This window comes from Apaloderma vittatum, unplaced genomic scaffold, assembly GCF_000703405.1.
Source record: "Apaloderma vittatum isolate BGI_N311 unplaced genomic scaffold, ASM70340v1 scaffold12569, whole genome shotgun sequence".
Classification (NCBI taxonomy): Eukaryota; Metazoa; Chordata; class Aves; order Trogoniformes; family Trogonidae; genus Apaloderma; species Apaloderma vittatum.
The window spans coordinates 54,335-71,938 of record NW_009733605.1 but is presented as its reverse complement, the minus strand read 5'-3'; the positions used below and the strand labels follow the sequence as shown (position 1 = coordinate 71,938).

The window sequence follows — 17,604 nt, the reverse complement described above, 5'->3', positions numbered from 1 at the left end:
AGCCTTATCCCACGCGCTGAAGGTGTAATGAAACCCTGACTCTGAACTTGGCTGGCAAGGGCGGCTGTAGCTGTTCATTATAATATCATCAATAAGTATGGTGAGAGCTGGGCAGTAGTTCAGAGCTCCTGCTCTCCAGATGGCTCAGAACAATACGAGTTCAGAAAGACCTGTTCCCACGTCAGGCTGCGTGCTGCTGGCTGTCAGGCGTTTCGGCCACTTGCAAAGAAAACACAGGGAAAGTTCCTCCCCACCCCGCTCAGGGCCTGTGTTGCTCCCTATTTCCAAGTCATCTAGTCAGCAATTGTATTTATATAGTTATGTGACATTGTAAACTAGTAATTTCTCCTTCCTAGGTTGAAGTTTGCTGAAGAAAATTAATGCAACTGATAAACCAGTTAAAAACGTAAATTTAAAATGTAAATTGCATATACTCTTCTCCTGAGAAGAAAGCTTCTGTTCCGTCCCTACAGGACATTAACTCAAGTTTTCACGTTATTTTCCTCTATAAAGATTTAATCAGGCTTCTCCACAAAGCCAGTATTTTCACAGTGGATTATTCTTATATAAAAAATAGATTCAAACCTAATGCGTGCTGTGAAAGGGGAGCTTATTCTTCAATGACATGAAAGAACCTCAACTGGCTTTAATATACTTGGGGTCCTGTTCAAGCTGAACAAAACTCCAGCTGACAGGCTTAAACTTGTCCAAAACTCGCCAAGCACCACAGGCAGACAGAGCTACAAGAAGGACTGAGAAGGGAAGAGCCATCAGTGGCAGGACTCTGAGAATAACAACACTTAAACACTTTTCTCATTCACTGAATTGGAATGATCCTCTCTCTGTCCTCACTTACGGACACCGGCTCCTCCTGGGCAGCTGTAACCATTTCAGCTCCTGTTCAGGTCCTGCAGTCTGATTTGCCACGTGGTGGCTGTGCACACGCCGAAGTGGTTAACTCACATTTATAGAGAAGTTAAGGGAGGCAACAGAACTTGTATCGCTTCCTGCATTAGCACCGATCTAGTAGAAATAGTCGTTTGAAATTTTTGGGGGGCATCCATTACTTTGAGCTTAACTAAATACCAGCTTCAGGCATCTTAAAAGTTTCTCTCTTCCTGCTGCTCCCCACCTAGAGTCTTACGCAACACTCATGGATGCATGTGACTGTATGTCACAAGAGGTCAGCTGGATTGAGGCGAGACAAAAATCAAGGAATTGGAGAAATGAAATCTGTTGTTATGAAAATACCCTAAATATTACAGCTCTGAGGAAAACAGCTGCAGAAAATGAGGCACTGAGAGAAGTGTGGTTTCTAAACAGACCAGAGAGAATTCTTCTGCAAGAGAACTGCCAGTTTCTTCCTGACAGTATAGAAGGAAAGCAGAGGTACCACAAGGTCATTGCACGCAGATAGAACAAGCCTTGGGAAATGCATCTCATCTCTTACAGAATTTCCTGTACTTCGTCAAATGGTTCGAGGCAGAGTTTAACCTCCCCAGACACGCTGGGCGCTGGTGGTGCCTGTGCTCAGGCAGGTTAGAGCTCTGGCTCACACCTTCCACCAGGTTGATGCCACCTTCCAGCAAGAAGGCTTTAAACCTTAGAAAGGTCACACAGCTCAGCTGGTACCCGGGGAAAGTCATCGGTGACTCCCTGCAGACTGATGCCATCAACCATAACTGCGGTCGCAATCTCGTGTGAAACCAGGCTAACAAACCCTTCAGTGGAGTTCACGGCATTTACTGAGATCCCAGATACCTTCGAGGCAAGTGCAACAACCCATACAGCAAAAAGCAGCAAAATTACACCCTCCCAAGGCCACAAGAAAACAATTTCCAACCACCTCGTGAGGAGGCCGAATCAGACCTGTGTGACCTGCTCTGTCACATTAGCATTAAAAAAATCTGAACAACTCTCAAACTGGTGGATTATGCCTTGAATCACACGTACTAAACACACAGCCCTTTCCTCGCAGGTCCCCTCAGAGCAGGAACAGTGTGGCCTTCACCACAGAGAAGACACCGACTCACGCTTCGCACAGGGACAGAAAGGCAGTTTCTGTGGCCACAGGAGAAGGGTGCGGCATGCAGGGCAGTTATCTGAGCAGCAAACAATACTCCGAGCTGACAAGTCCTATCTCTCGCCTTTCATCAGGAAATAGCAGCGAGTTTCCTTATTACCAACTGCCTGGGCAACTCATTTAAGCTTCTTGGGAAACCAGAAGAACAATTAAGCTGTGGGTGACTCCCTTCAAACACGGAAGATGCAACGCACTTACCCAGCCCTATCTGAACAGCTCGTCAAACCAGGTTTGAAGAAAGTTGACCTTTGATTTAATGCTAATGCAGTCAATGCTCTTTGTATCATTCCATGAGTGAATGATAATAATAAAAAAAATCCTTTAGCACAATCAAAGGCAGTGTTAAAGGCAAACTGAAACAAAGCCTGGCCCATCTAACAGGTTCACCTTTGCTTCACCACAACTGCACACCCCCTGCAGTGAACGGGCTGGCTGACTCCACAGCTCAACAGCCTCTTTTTACATTCAGAGCACAGAGCGATTTTTTGACCAAAACACCATTTTGCTCGATTCCTGACACGTGCCGAGAAGCCCATCTCGGATTGCCGGGCTCTGCCCCTTTGCCTGTACCCGGGAGGCGATGCCGCTTTCGAACATTTGGTGAGTTTCTGCGTATGAGCTCCTTTCACTCTTCTGACAGCTGACCCGGGTTGTTTGTTAGTCTCTCCCATTCGCACCAGGACCAGAAGAACGTTTTGCTACGTTTTGCTGCCTTTTGCGAAAGCTGGGTGAAACAGATAAAGCAATAAACGCTAGCATTTTGTGCCCTCAATTAAACACTTGAATTGGGAAAGACACAGCTGCCTCAGAGTTTTTCAATATAATCCTTTTAAAAACGAGTTTGTAAGAGCATATGCAAATATTTACCGTCAGTCTGGTTCTGAACATTCGCAGGGTGTTGTTGCACGGGGAAGGCGATTGCTTCACTCCCCGTTCCCTGAAGCGGCTGCAGCACAGCAACAAAGCTCCAGGAGCCCCCCCAGCTCCTGCTCTCTCACCTACACACCCCGTTTAGTGCTGCCATCTGGGGAAGGCTGGGCAAACTACTTACTGCTTTTTTTTCTTCCCCTCCAAAAAATAATAAAAAAAAATGCAAATGTACAGAAAAGCCCTAGAATTCTTTTTTTGGAAGAGCAATTTCAATTACCTTATATATAATTACATTCCACCTTTTAACTGCTGATTACAAAGTATTTTTTAACCATGTGCTTCAAAGAAAACTTAATTATTTTTACCTCCAAGGAACACACCCAATCACCACTTGCTTTTACACCTGCAATCAATTCTCTTCACTAATATTTATATTTGTGCTTGATAATCAGGGAAACGTCCACAGTATTTGTGCTTGCAATTAGCACTCCCTGCAGTGAGAGGGAGGCTGGTTCTAGCAAATTAAATAATGAAACCCTAAAGCACAGCAGGAAAGGACTTTCTGGAGCAGCATTAAGCCATCTTCAAGTATTAATGACAAGTATCTTTTAGCACGAGCAGGCAGCTGGGTGATTTCAGAGGGAGCTGCTTTAACACGAAACACAGCGTGGCGCTGGGACAGAGGTAAGAAACTACAAGCAGGGACAGGGAGCAGGAGGTGTCCCCAGGATTCTGATACAGCTGAGGGAAGTGGAACTGGAGGATCCGATCTGACACAGCCTGTGCCGCTCTCTTGGCTCGGCCCGTCACAGACCAGTGTGACATTTTTAGCTTTGCTTACATCAACAATACACTGATCCGTGCTAAAATTGTTTCTCTTGCAACAAAGCTCACTTTGGATTTTTCTCTGACGCTTTAAACGAGATGATTGAGTGCTTCCAGCGTGTAACAAACGACGTACCACGAAAGCAAACTTCACAGTAATGGAGCAAAATACATGTTTCCAAATGAAATGCTAAATGCTCCAGGTCTTTCTTTGAAGCTACAAAATGCAATTGCAGATGTATCTTCTAGATTCACGCTCACTGTAGAATGCTTGGGACAACAAATTTCACAGTGAAACAAGCTCAATACACAGAAATGGAAACGATCCAGCTGAAATAAACACTGGGGAAATGGTTATTTGTTTGTTTATTTAAGCAAACATAACACTATCCATTTGCAAATCTCATTAGGCTTGCATAACTTTCTATTATTTTTTTACCTTTTACCAAGTCTCATTATCTCCCAGCAGCTGAACAGGTAGAAGCAAGTAGAACGACCAATCCCTTCTTTAAGTAGTGTTAGAAAGCTTCAAAATAACTGCACAGCTTATTAGGATGGATACATACAAAGATGAGCTGCAGAACAATACAGAGATATATATTTTGCACTATAGATATGTAAACATATATTGAGATAAAAGCAGGAGAAAACTTCCAATTTGTCGAGTTGATTTTCAGTAGGCGAGGAGACATAAATATGAGACCATTAAAGCATTTAGAAAGGTAAAGTTTATTGGCTCAAGGTCTAGTAAGAGGGGTTTTTTTCCTTTTTAATTATTGTTACACAGTCTCCTCATCTCAGACTGACAGCATACAGGATCCTCGACATGGCATAAAGGTAATTACTCCCACAAAAGGCTTTAAGACACTACCAGAGCTGCCTGAAGTAGACACCAGGGTCCCTAAGGTGAATGGCGGATGTGAGGAAAGAGCTGCCACTAGAACTGGGGCAAGCAGCAAACAGCTGTTCGCCTTATCCAAGTAGCCTGAAGACAAACAGAACGGTCAGTTAGGAACTGCTGCTGTGAGCTCTTACAAAGCGCAGACCTCAAGTTTTAGTAGACTAAAAAAAAAAAAGTAAAGTACCAAATAGAGCTATGACTTTTTGAATCCATATGGTACTAGAACAAGTTTTTTGCTAATTTATTTAAAAGACCGTATTTAGGCCAAAAAGTGAAAAAGCTGCTAGGGCCAAGATCTAAGAAACACTGTTCACCTCGTCAAAATCAACACAGGCCAATGAACGGCCTTGGTGTTTTTAACTATCTTGTACCACCTCCCAGCACTTGGACTTTGAGATACTTATCTTTTACCTAGTCAGCAGTTCTGCCGAGAGAAGTCCCTGGTAAAAGTCTCCCCGTTCATCCAGTAATGTTACTTAAAGTTATATATGAAGCATACAAGAAAATGGTCACAAACCTCACGCACAACTGAGCTGAAACTTTAAAAGATGTTTCCTACGCAGACTGCTGCCCCACACGGCTTCTGAACTCGTTCCCATCTAAACTTAAAACCACGTTCATGTGCTTTGATGTTCAATGGAAACAGTTGGAGATGGATGAGCAAACGGTCAGATGAAAGATACCAAAATGTCAGACAGCCTACCGACTGTTGTTGCCATGAGATCCAACAGTCAACATCAGTCTGATAAGCTATCCGACAGGATGGTACAGCCATGGAGATGTCACGACGGTTGGCAACACAAGGGGACATTCAGGCAGGATTGAAGGAAATATGTATCCTCACACCTTGCTTGAGATCTGCCCTAACGTAACGTGGGGATAAACCTACGGAAGAGCAAGATCTAACCTACTTTGCGCTCCTCAGATGCCACCTTTTGATCACACTAATTGGAAGTCGAATTTTTGTTACTTACCCCTAGGATAAAATTAAAAAACAATAGTTCAGAAATCATTAGAGGAGTGGTATTTATGCAGTAGCAGTGCAATACGTATCCACTTAGGAAAGAGGAAGAAGATGCGTTTTAATATTCGTTATGTTCACGTACGTTAGAACTGGAACCCACACTGATTCATAACAATGCTTTAAACAATCTCTCACTTTAAAAGCCTCAAGTTGAGGTTCTCTAAAGTTCTCTGCATCATTGCTAGGTTTGACACCAAATCTGTTTTCAGCTGGAATCTTTACTCTTCCCCCCTCTCTTCTCCTTCATCGCCCAGGGGTGGGGGGGGGGGGGGGGCAAACATCTCCGAGGAATTTACGCTAACAAATATCTCTAGCTATTTAACTTGCCTATTTTAGCCAGTGAGCCACACTTCAAGCAAGTGATATCCTTCCTACTTTCTTCTCCTAAGTAAGAAATTCTTCAGGAAGCAAAAAAAAAGAAAAAAAAAAAAAGAACAAAGGGCTTCAGCACCATTTGTGCAGGAAGGATGAGTAAAGCATGCAATTCATGGGATTAAGGCTTAATAAAGGAACTGAGCATACAAAAGCAGAGAGAAAAAGAAACAGCTTAAAAAGACTGACACGAGAAATTCTGGAATGATCAAAGATGACTTTATAAAGTTTTATCTTATCTTCATTCTAAATATACAGAATAAAAAAGTCAGCTTCAGCATTTTGACATCAACCATCTCTGCTAACACCATGAAGATGAAGAGGGTGGCTTTTCCAACCGAGAGCACGTGCAATGCGATGGGACACTGGAGAATTCGGGTGGAATAGCCTTACCATGAGGGACATGCAACAGTTTGTATCCAATCCGTATCCGTTTATACCGTTTATATACATTTTGATGGCCTTGAAAGTTATGGAAAAAGCAAAACCAGCCACCCTTCAAAATAAAAAGTTACTCATCAGTCAATCTGAAGTTAAATCAGGAAATGGAGAGATTAAATCATCAGTTTTGGAAGTAATTTGGGTGGACGACATTTGTGTTAAACACCATTTAACATCATATTGTCCATCCTGTACAGTATAACTCAGCCTTGTAAAGCATTTATACCTTACCTTAACATTTGTCAATGGAACATCTGCTCTAATATCCAAATTACTTTCAAAATTAAATAAAAACTTGTTATAGTTGAAAATTTGATGTTAAAAAGTTTTCCCCCATTTTGATAAATGCTGATTTTTAAACATGGAAAGATGTGTCATTTTTTTGTGTCTGCTAAAACCCATCCCAAGGGGTTTTTTTCCAAGCTCATTTGGTTTTCTCTTCAGAGTACATCTTCTGCTGCAGTCGTTTGGCATAGCTCTGGGCCATGGAGTTGATTATAGATAAGATAAAATAACAAACCATGACAATCACCAATTTTTCAAACATCCAGGATAGCCAGTTTTCCCCCTGAAGAGACAAAAGACAAGAAGGAAGAAAATGAGGATTAGTGGAAAGCACAACGGAGAATTCTCTATTATCTGGGTGAAAGGCAAGAGCCTAACTATTGGGGGATTTTTTATTATTGTAACAGTTGTCAAATTACGAACAGGAACCAAGTGCAAGCTGACAGGATTCCTGCAGGTCCCTCTGCAAAGCTGACTTTGATCCCTTGAAAGACAAGGCAGGAGGGTTTGCCGAACACACCGCAGGGCAGAGGAGGAATCCTCGACCATTGCTAGTGCACTAGTGAGGTGATTTATTATTCCTAGTGTTGTTTCATCTTCGCTAACAATTCACGGAGTTCAGAATTAGCAACCCCTGCCTGTCATTCCCTGTCACGTTCACTGCAAAGAAAACAATAAGGTCATTGGTTAACAATACTTTTTTCCTAGACTCCACATGCTGTGTTATCTTCTAATTGTATCCGATTCTTCTGGAGTCACTGGAAGTCAGGGTGATGACCTCGGCAGTCTCACTTCGAGCGTTCGCCACAGCTACTCTTAACTCGGACTTTTTTTGTCAAAGGAGGGCAGCAACGCACTGCACAAGAACTACTCCAGCGTGCATAAAAGGAATCTGCATATTTAGTTATTCCAGACCGATCCTCCCTAACTTAGTCTCTTTTGTGGTAAGAAATGGGCAAAGAAATACTTACAAGAGCTACAAGTATTACACATGAAACGTGAGTTAGATGAACGGATTTAATCCAAAAATGCCTTAGGATCCTAAGGAATTTCATGTCAAAGTTGCTTTGCCCCCACTGAAAATGCAGAGTATGTTTTTAAAAATACTTTTTTGTTTGTTTGGCTGGTTGTTTTTTTAATGAAAGGACGCTTCTCCCCGTTCCTATCACACCGTATTTTTATTTTGCAACACTAAAGGCTCAGGGATTTGGCTTCTCCTGGCCATGAAGCCACAGATCCTACTGGCTTCTGGAGTACAAATGCTGCTGCACAGTTTGTTACCCTTTCACATGTAAACGCAATTTTCTGCTTAAACTTCTCTTCAAAACAAACAGCTACTACAGAGGCAAGATGTGCCATCGGCCTTATGTTTTCTTTATTCCCCAAGAAATTAAGTCCAGTTGCATACAATTACAGTATTATTTTTAATTCTCAGGTTGCAAAAGCAAGGAGGTTTTTTAACGGTTCCCTGGGCCACTGCAAATCTTTGAAAAACAGAATCAAGAGTTACACTGGTAAACCTGCCAAGCCAAAAGACAGCCAGAGAAAGGGAAAACTAACTGTTGAGGGAGGCAGAGAGGTTCTTACCTGCGGCACGCCACTGTCAGGTTTGTGGTGAAGTTTTATCCTCTGAGCTTCCAAATATTCTTGAAATGGCTTCTGAAGAGAAGGACCTATACTTGGAATAGCACTGATGCAACGTTCATCCCAGAGAACAAGACAAAATAGGGGAGGAAAAAAACAACAAAAAAATTTTTTTTTTTAAACTTACCACTTGCACCCAAAATAGAACAAAGTTCAGACTGAGCTACAGCTCAGAAGGGCACTGCTACTTCAGAAAACAGATAACCACAAAATAAAGTGCATTTCATCCTTTCGTCTGATACTGCTGAAAGGGACGTATTGCCCCAGATCCTCAGAAAAGTGCGCTTTAAAAAACCCCACCATTTCGGAGCAAACCAGTGACAACACACTGCTGGTAGCGCAGAAAGGAGCTGTGAGCCCGAGCATTTCCTTAACGGCAGGGAGAAGGCAGCCGAGGCTGTGCACTGGGGCAGTGCTGAGAATCAAATGAATGACTTCTCAGAAGTCCCACATTTATCACCAGCAGTTCCTGTAAGAACTGGTTTGAACCGATTAATAAGGAAATGACTTGTGCTTGTGTCATCCCTCAGTTAAAAAAGAAACTGCTCGCCCTATGACTTGCCCCTATCTCCTCAAAGAAGACGGCCCCTTTCTCAAACTAAGTCCTTATTAGGACAATCTGTGCGTCATCCTTACCCAAAAAGAATGCATTAGCAAATTCTGCAGGCGCCTCCCACCAGTCAGTGATTAACAAAGGAACAAAGAAGGAACTATGAACCCTGGTCTGAATCATGCCCCGGTTTATGGCAGATGACTCGCACAAAAGCTACAGGGCATTACTGAACACCTTGTTCTTACATTACCCTCGGGAAGCTCACGGGTACGGTTTTGGAACCCAGAGCCCTCTCCCACCTCTACAGCGTAAAGGTGTTGGCGCTGGGCAGGCAGGCGGCTCCGCCAACACCGCAGCCTGCCCACGCTTCCATCAAAAACAACCGTGCTGGTGAGCAGGAGGTCCGAGGAGCTTTAGGAACTGTCACAACACTCAAAAAGCCCCACGACTCAAATACAGAAGAAATGAGCCCTAGCAGCAACCCAAGCTGAGCTGGTGTGGTGGGAACACACGCACTGTCCAAAGGCTTCACCCATGCCCAGACACCTTCCCTACTCCAGCCACTGGAGAGTTTCCCTCATTGGCAAACGCCATTTTAACTTCAAGCAGAACAGAAATTTAGTGGGTTTTTTTTCCAGAATTTTACAGAATTATGGCCTTCAACACTTCAAAAGTCACTTAAACTTCAACACTTCAGTTTTGGCTCTTTACACTACTTAAGTACAGGGAGGATTTGGTAAAACACGCTTCAGGCACCAGGTACACTCGGACAGTTTTACAAACTGATATCTCCCTGAATGACTGTACAAAAACCAGATCTCTCAAATTATTTTCCTGAGTCTCCCGATTTGACAGATACTCCCTTTTCCAGGCGAAAAGGAATAAAATCTTCCTAATCTTAATTTCTGAGAATGCACAGATGAAAGAAACAAAACAGATTTGTTGGACAGGAGCGAACTATTTCCTTCAATAGCTGGGGGCAACTCATTTTTCTGAACACATTTACAAGAAAAGGATTGCTTCCTCCTGATTCACCATCACAATGATACAAATGGATGAGTAAATTCTGTGCCCGGACTGGTAAAATTTCAGGGAGAAAAAAAAAAATCAGAGGCTAAAGCATGTCTATTACATATCTTACACAAGACTATGTCAACCCCTACAAACAATCTCCAGTTTTTCAGAGCCGTCCTTTCCCAAGCTGACTATTCCTGGTGAGAATTCTCCCAACGACTCGCTGATCAGTACGAGTCATAGATTTTAAAAATGAGTTGCATTTTGAGGTTTCTCTTCTTCTTCAAATGACACTTGGAAGCCCGGAAAAGCTATTGAAAGGTAATAGCTTACTTTTAAACTTCTGCATGATTATGAAATGAGGAATATTTAAATGACGAGAGATGAATGATTAACAGAATGGTTGTTCAAATGCCTCCGTATTTTTTTTTTCCTGAAAACTGAACTAAGTCAGTGCCCAATTAGCATTAAGCAACAAAACAAAGACATGAAACCCAAGTTCAGATGGCTTGAAGAGATGCTGGTGGATCAAAACTGTATTTAATTTTATTTTCACTGAAAGCATTCAGATTTTTTTTCTTCCGTGAGCGCAATTAAGAATTAAGTGCACAAAATTCATTTTATTAAACCTATTTTGAAGAACTGTAAGATTCTGAATGCAAGGACCTTAACTTTCCAAAGTCTGTAATATTTTGCACATTCGTGGAGACTTGAATAGTGAAAAAAAGTGCGCACAAATTTAAGGAAGGAGTAAAATGAAGCAGAGCAACATCTAAAAAATCATGAATCCACAGTACTATGAAGAAAATTCTTGCATTTCATGGGGACAGCATTGGTCACTCGCACTCTTTCCACAAAATTCAATCCTTTAAGCAACCAGCTAACACGTATGTCACTAATATCCAACACGGAGACATCATCTTAAAGCTAAAAATCTTAAAAATGTGTTTTAACGCTATTTAATTACAAACAAGTGAGTGGTGTCCCCCTGCAAACCCGGTGAAGTTCAACTCCCTGACCCTGTTCTTATCAAAGGGGGAGGGAGAAAACTTCAGTATAAATTTTTGGGGGTTACACTAAACCAGGGGCAGGTGTGCAGGCAGAAGGAACAGATTTGCATCATAATTCTGCGCCACTTAGCAATGAGAATCACCTCAAAAGCTGCAGTTTCAGGAGTCTAGATGCAACCCACAGCGTATTTACACATCCCCTTCAGAAGGGAAGATGCTGGAAGATAACCCCCTTTGCAGAATAATCTAAACCCGGTTCCTTGCATTTTCCTTTAAGAATCGAGCCCACTGTCTTTCAAATAAAGAATATGAAAGGCTAAGAAATAAAAGGGACCTCAGCGCACAACACAACTTACCCCCTCCACACTTTTTAGTCTCTATCTGCCAAAACAAAACACACAAAAAAACCCCAAACACACAACCTGGGGTCCCTTCTTAAAGGTTTAAGACGCAGGGCTTAGCGAGCTGCTTAAGGACTTCAGTTTGAAGCCAAAGAACAAGCTCATTCACCAGGAGGTGTCTGTCAAAATAAGCAGTGAAATACATTTCGCTATTAGTGTCAATATTAATGAATTTTGCAGTTACTGAGCAACAAGGACACACTCCTAGGAAGAGAGGGGCTGTTCTTGTCTATTCTGTCCTTTCCACAAAATTTACCTGAAAAGCAGAGACTAGCTACAGTTTCACAAATTAAAAAAAAAATGCTTTGGATTATTTTTTTTTTTGAAGAAAAAAAGAAAACCTCTGAAGAAATTTTGATTCAGAAGAAATTTTAGAAATAATTAACACTAAATACCAATTTTTCTTTTAATTCATTCAGGTTGTCTGTTAAAATTGGATGTTTTACAAGGCACTGAAACTGAAAACAGACTTCCAAAAACTGCAGTAGCCTTTGCTACGCCCAAATTCATTAAAATCATAGCCTTCCAGTAAAAAACATTACTTGCATTCTAATACTACAATACAAACACCCATTAAGAATTTTGTTTCACTGAGCAAAGCATAGCTGAAGTCTGTTTTCCGAAGTATTACCTGGTATTTGTAATTTAACAGCTGCATCTTTAATTTTATGGTTTGTTGTTTTGTTGATTTTTTTTTTTAAATTAAGAGCCACGATATCTATACAAATGAAAAATTATATACCTTTATTTTTTTCCTGAACGTGTGAACCAAACCCTCATACCTATTTGAAGTACAACATTACAGGGATCCAGCTAAGTTGTTCTAGGATTAGTTTAAGTATGACACCAACCATAGACATAGTTTGACAATGTAACTCCTACAAGTTCTATTCCACCTACAGCAAAACTGTTTATTAAAAAGAACTTTACAATTTATTAATTTGCTTTTCAAAGAATGACTGTGAAGAGTTGAACCTCAAATGCGTGTTACTAGTCATGAAATGGTAGCAAAGTTTTTGGGAAATTTATCTTTTGAATAGAATCTTTAGAATAACAAGGAGTAGTTTTCTCAAACGCACAGCGATGAAGCAACAAATCAAGAGGAAGGGGGGGGAAAAAAAAGAATTTTCCCTATGCCAGTTTAGCAAAAAGTAGGAAGTTGACTCTAGTCAGCTGCATTTTTGCTATTAAAAATACTTCTTGAAAACCATTTAATTATGATATTCACACTTCTGAAATACATACTTTTCATCTTACAAGATCTTGCAGAGCAGAGTTACTGAAATTTCATAACCTAGACTTTTAGAGTTTGTGAACACTCAGCTACTGTGCTAAATGCTCAAATAAGTTCTCTACCAAATGCTGCATTTTATTATCATTGTGCTAACCTCTCACACACACAAACCCATCAGTCCGCGATCCATCCGTCAGTCCCATCTTACAAAAACCTCTGCGCATGTGCGTACTCACCTCCTCTCCAGAGAAACATCAGCATCAGCAAGTATTTTCAAGAAACACTGAAGCTGCCGTTTTAAGACCCACTTTTCAGGAACACTAATGCGGTGGGGTTTTGCTGCTTATGAAACTTTGTAAGAGGCCTCTAACAGCAAGAGACGATTAAGCAGCTGATTAACTCTAAGCAGTTCTTAAACTCCATTTATTCTGATGGAAATCAAAAATGTAAATAAGAACTCCAGTGGCATTCAGCTCTGAATTTTATCCCTTCTCAGCAGCTCGTATGCACAATCAGGATCACTCCCCCAGCCGCACTGCAGGTTTAAAAACATGGAAATCTGGTTTATCATGGAAAGAATAATCTGAAGGGAAGGACTGAATAGATGGTGCAAACGAGCCGACAGCTCCAGCCCAACCTCACCAGGCCCTGCTTGGAAAGGTGATGCAATATTGAGTCACAACCCCATTTTATGGGTGATCTCTCCCATATCCACAGCTGTTAGTTTGGAAAAACCGTTTAACTGCTAACAAGGGGGGTGATTTTGTCAGCCTCTCTGGCACGTCCGCTTTGTCCTCGCCTGGACCCCCTCAGAGCCCGGGGACAGCCAGCGTCCTATACCTTTTGCTCAGATCCAGCTAATTTGGGCTGGCCCAGCTGTAGGAAAACATCCTTTTAGGAAATGCCAGCGCTACAATTCGAAAAGAAGACAACAGCACGTGAAATTTTGAAACAGCAGAAAGCCAAGCTAAGAGGAAAATCTCATTGTGCCTTTTGTCAGCTCAAGCCCCGCAGGCGTTCAGTGTCTCAGCCCGGGCCTGGAGCAAGCATGGCCCGAGGCCAGAGATTATCTCCTTTACAAAAAAGGGAGTTAAGTGGCACCGAAGAATGTGACAAACAGAGGAGGGAGCATGCTGAGATGGAGTCTTCCCTCTCAGTACCTCCAACTCTTTTAAAAATAATTTATTTAAATCAGACTAGCCATTGACAGCAAGGCCAGAGGGCCAAAGCAAAGGTTTTCACCTTCCAAACAATTACGCAAAGTGCCCTTAAATCCCCACACCCAACACCCATCCCTCCCACACGGAGTTTCTCCATATTCGATTGACATTTCTCCATTCCCCTGAACACACGAATCATCCGTCCTGCAGCTCCCAGGCAGTGAGGTGTTCAGAAAGAGGCTCCAGCATGGTATCAGCTTCTTTGACAGTTAAGGCATTTTATAAAACGACATTGAAAAATAGATTCCGGCGGAAATATTTGTGTGCCACTGGACAACTAGCAAGGCTGATTGATTTGTGTACCCTGCTCACTGTCTAAACAGAGCACCTTTCCTTCCTCCAAGTTATCTGAGCCTCCAATGGTTAATTTTTTTCCAGACAGTGATCTAAACAGGCTTAACGGTTAGTATTTTAATGAGCTGTCATTTCCTGTGCTGATAAAGATTCTCACAGTATTTAAACCATCCCTTTCCCCGAGGCTGGGCCCATACCAGGACCCTGCCTGAGTCAGTGGCCCTCGCCCGCCCTGACTCAGCCCTGGCAGAGGAAGAGGACGGACGATGCTGCAGCGAAGCCGGACCCTGGCTCAGAGGAGCAGAGCCTGGGCTCCCAAATCTCGGAGGGAGGAGTAACTGCAGCCTTCGGCTTCTGCCACCCACCACTTCGGCCACCGAGCATCTGGTGAAACTTAGATGTTATCTGCATTCATAAACCTGGTTTATGGTCAGGCTCGACAGAAACATTTTGGACGTTAAAGGGCAACTTGGCAGATTCACTTGCTTTAGGAGAGGAAGCAAGAAACTATCTTATTTGAAGATTACTAAGCTCAAATTGTTACAGGTTTGACGTCATTTATACCTGGAGCTCTGCTCCAATGCCCACGCTAACCGAGCTGTCTGCAAAACACTTTTTTCCTTGGGACATTCTGTTACGTTAAAATCAGGGCTTTCAAAAATAGGAGTTGCAACATCTCGGAACTTCTGGTTCTCAACAGCTCAATACTGCTCTTTGTAAGGAAACATCTACTTTTATTTTAAAGATATAGTTTTGCACACAATTTAGAAAAAAAACACAACAAAACAACCAACTTGCTTGTTCAGAGTTAAATCCTACAAGCCTTTTGCAAACAAACGTTTATAATTCTGTTGTGATCCACTGGAAGGTTTTCAACACCAAACCTACTCAGATTTCTGAAGCCTTTGTTGTGCAGAGCTGACCTATTGTGTACAGCGGGTACAGTCCCACAGGTTTCTGATACATATGTGGGAGGAGAGCCAGTGATTTATTGTACCCAAACCTGTCAGGTGTATCGGTATAACCTTCCAGAAGCATTTCTCAGGAGGTTTTGAAGTCACTGCTCAGTAATCCATGTTCTCAGCCACTTCAGGTTATTTTAGGCTGAATTCTACTACACAGGTTTTAGTTTAAACATTTGTTGCAACCTATTTTTTCAAAATATCCTTTAATGAAGATGCCAGTTCAACAAGATACAGACTTTCCGGCATACATGCAAAACAAAGGTCCACTGAGTCAGAAGGTGGGCTGGGCAGGTGGGGGCTGGCTCCTCTGGTGCTCATCTGCCCAGAGTGATAGGAAGCAACCGGGATGAGTTGGGGGGGTCACACCCTGCTGAAGGCCCCCCCAACCCCAGGCAATCACATGGCACAACATGAACAATAATAATAATAAAAGTCTCTTCCCACCTGAGGACAACTGATTTCTGATGCAGCCCTTTCTATCACTGCAGCTCCCTGACTTCTAATCTAAAGAAATAACCTGAACTTACGTTGTTCATTATTTTGGGGGGAAAAAAATCTACAATCTTTAGGCAAACCTTCCAGTTTCATCCATCTCCATGACTTCCTTTCTTTCTTCGTGAAAGGCACATCACACTCCTTACAAGAATCAACTGAGATTAAGCGATGACGCAAAGAATGATGGCACAATAAATAGCGGCAAACTGGTTTGTTGAGGCAATGGTTCAAGTACCTGTTAGCAGAAACAGCTTTTCCTTCAGGACATGCAATCATTCAAACTGGCCTGCGCAGCTGGTAAGCACAAAAATGTTCTTCCACAAGAAACACCGGGCTAAGAAACCCTTTCAGAAACACGGATATTTCGGGGTAGATTTTCAGTTCCCTGAACGACAGCATCAGCAGGTCTCACCCACAGAACGTGGCACTAACAAATTAACTTTTCGAAACCTGTGGAAGTCTGCACATTTTCTACATGCAGTTTGCTGGCTTCTATTGAAAGGTCAAATTAGTTTATTGATTCAATTCGTGAATTGAATAGATTAGTTTCTACTCCTCTTAAAATCAGCCAGGCAGCCCTTGCTCCAGGCAGTCCCTCATTTTGCCAAGAGGACAGCAAACCCCGCACGAGCACTTCTCACCCTTGAGTAACTACCGCAGCCTCCGCCAGACAGCCAGACAGCCTGCAGCCTCGTTTATCGTTAACATAGGAATAGGCAGAGCCAATCTCTCTGCCCAAAGGGTGGGATTTGTGCAAAAGGGATGAGGCCGCTGGAGTTCTGCAACTGCTTCTGAAGGTGAAGGCCATGAGCTCTCTACTGCTTAGTGTTATGGAATTTTTAGACATCCATTGAAGTTCTGGAGTTATTAGCTCATTTTCACCAAATGTGAGCAGGGTATGTTGAACTAAAAAATAAAAACCAAAATCTTATTTTTTTTTCTTTCTTTATGAACATCTACCCCAAATGGACGGCAGACAGTTTTGGGGATGGCGTGTGCTTTGAGAAATATTTCTTTCAGTAGTTTTCTGGGAATTCTTAATCCACATTTGAAACTGCCACTTCAAAGAAAATATGATCATGCTTAAAACCAATATGCTTAGCGTGACTTCACAAACAACCCTGCAGCTGTAGGTATAAAAAAATTAAACGGAAATATTTAAGAGCCAAAACACACAGGATATTTAAATATTTTAAATGGGCTAGGTTTAGCCTAAAACCAGCCCCAAATTGTTTTACAAGGATGATCAGTAAGTTAAACTCCTCTTCAAGTGACGGAGCACAAGACAGGACTCTTGCTCACCATCTTTCCTCACAAGAGCTTGTGAACAAAACATCCTCTTCCCGCATTTTAGACGACGACAACACAACCTGACACTGCTCAGCGGCAGACGGGGCTGACAGTGCCCCCGACACGTGAGTGACCGGCACCTTGGCAAACCTCGTCAACTGACTTCAGAACTCCCGCTGCCTTCCCTTTCCTACACCCATCCACAAGTCCTCGTTCCTCCTAACGAGGGCACGGCCGCCACTCGCCTGCTCCTGCCAGCCCCTTGCTGCCTGACCTTTAGGTACTCACTTTTTTTGCTCACTTTTTTTGGGGGGGGGGGTTTACACTCACTACCACCAATGTTTAAAAAAGTTTTTGGTAAACAGCCTCTTAATTTCCTGCCACGTTTCCTTCTCCTTTTCTTTCTTTATTTGATTAATATAAGGAGTATTTTATGATCCTTTTGTAATGGAGGCCTAGACAAAACGATAAAATTAAATTACCCTAAATTACATTTTAAAAGCCTGGCTATGGCAGCCTCAGTGGGCTCTGCCAGCAGCATCCAGCAACAGCAGTAAACAACCGCTGGGCTACGGGCAAGGGCTACAGGTGAATCATTTTTGCTTTTTGACCAAGACTCGTGTCGTTACCAAGAAATTCTCTCTGGTTTACAAAATCAACAAGTCTCAGACTTTATCTCATAA

General features: G+C 42.3%; 1 protein-coding gene across 1 annotated transcript in view; it reads right to left on the bottom strand.

Annotated features, from left to right (window-relative positions):
* Positions 1-6,544: 6,544 nt before the first annotated feature.
* VMP1 (vacuole membrane protein 1) overlaps positions 6,545-17,604 on the bottom strand; it is a 57,216-nt gene continuing 46,156 nt past the window's right edge. The window contains exons 10-11 of the mRNA XM_009875969.1: positions 8,389-8,491; positions 6,545-7,084 (exon numbers count right to left, since the gene is read on the bottom strand). Coding sequence (XP_009874271.1) covers positions 6,941-7,084; positions 8,389-8,491 — 247 coding nt within the window. The 3' untranslated portion in view covers positions 6,545-6,940. The remainder of the gene's footprint in view (positions 7,085-8,388; positions 8,492-17,604) is intronic.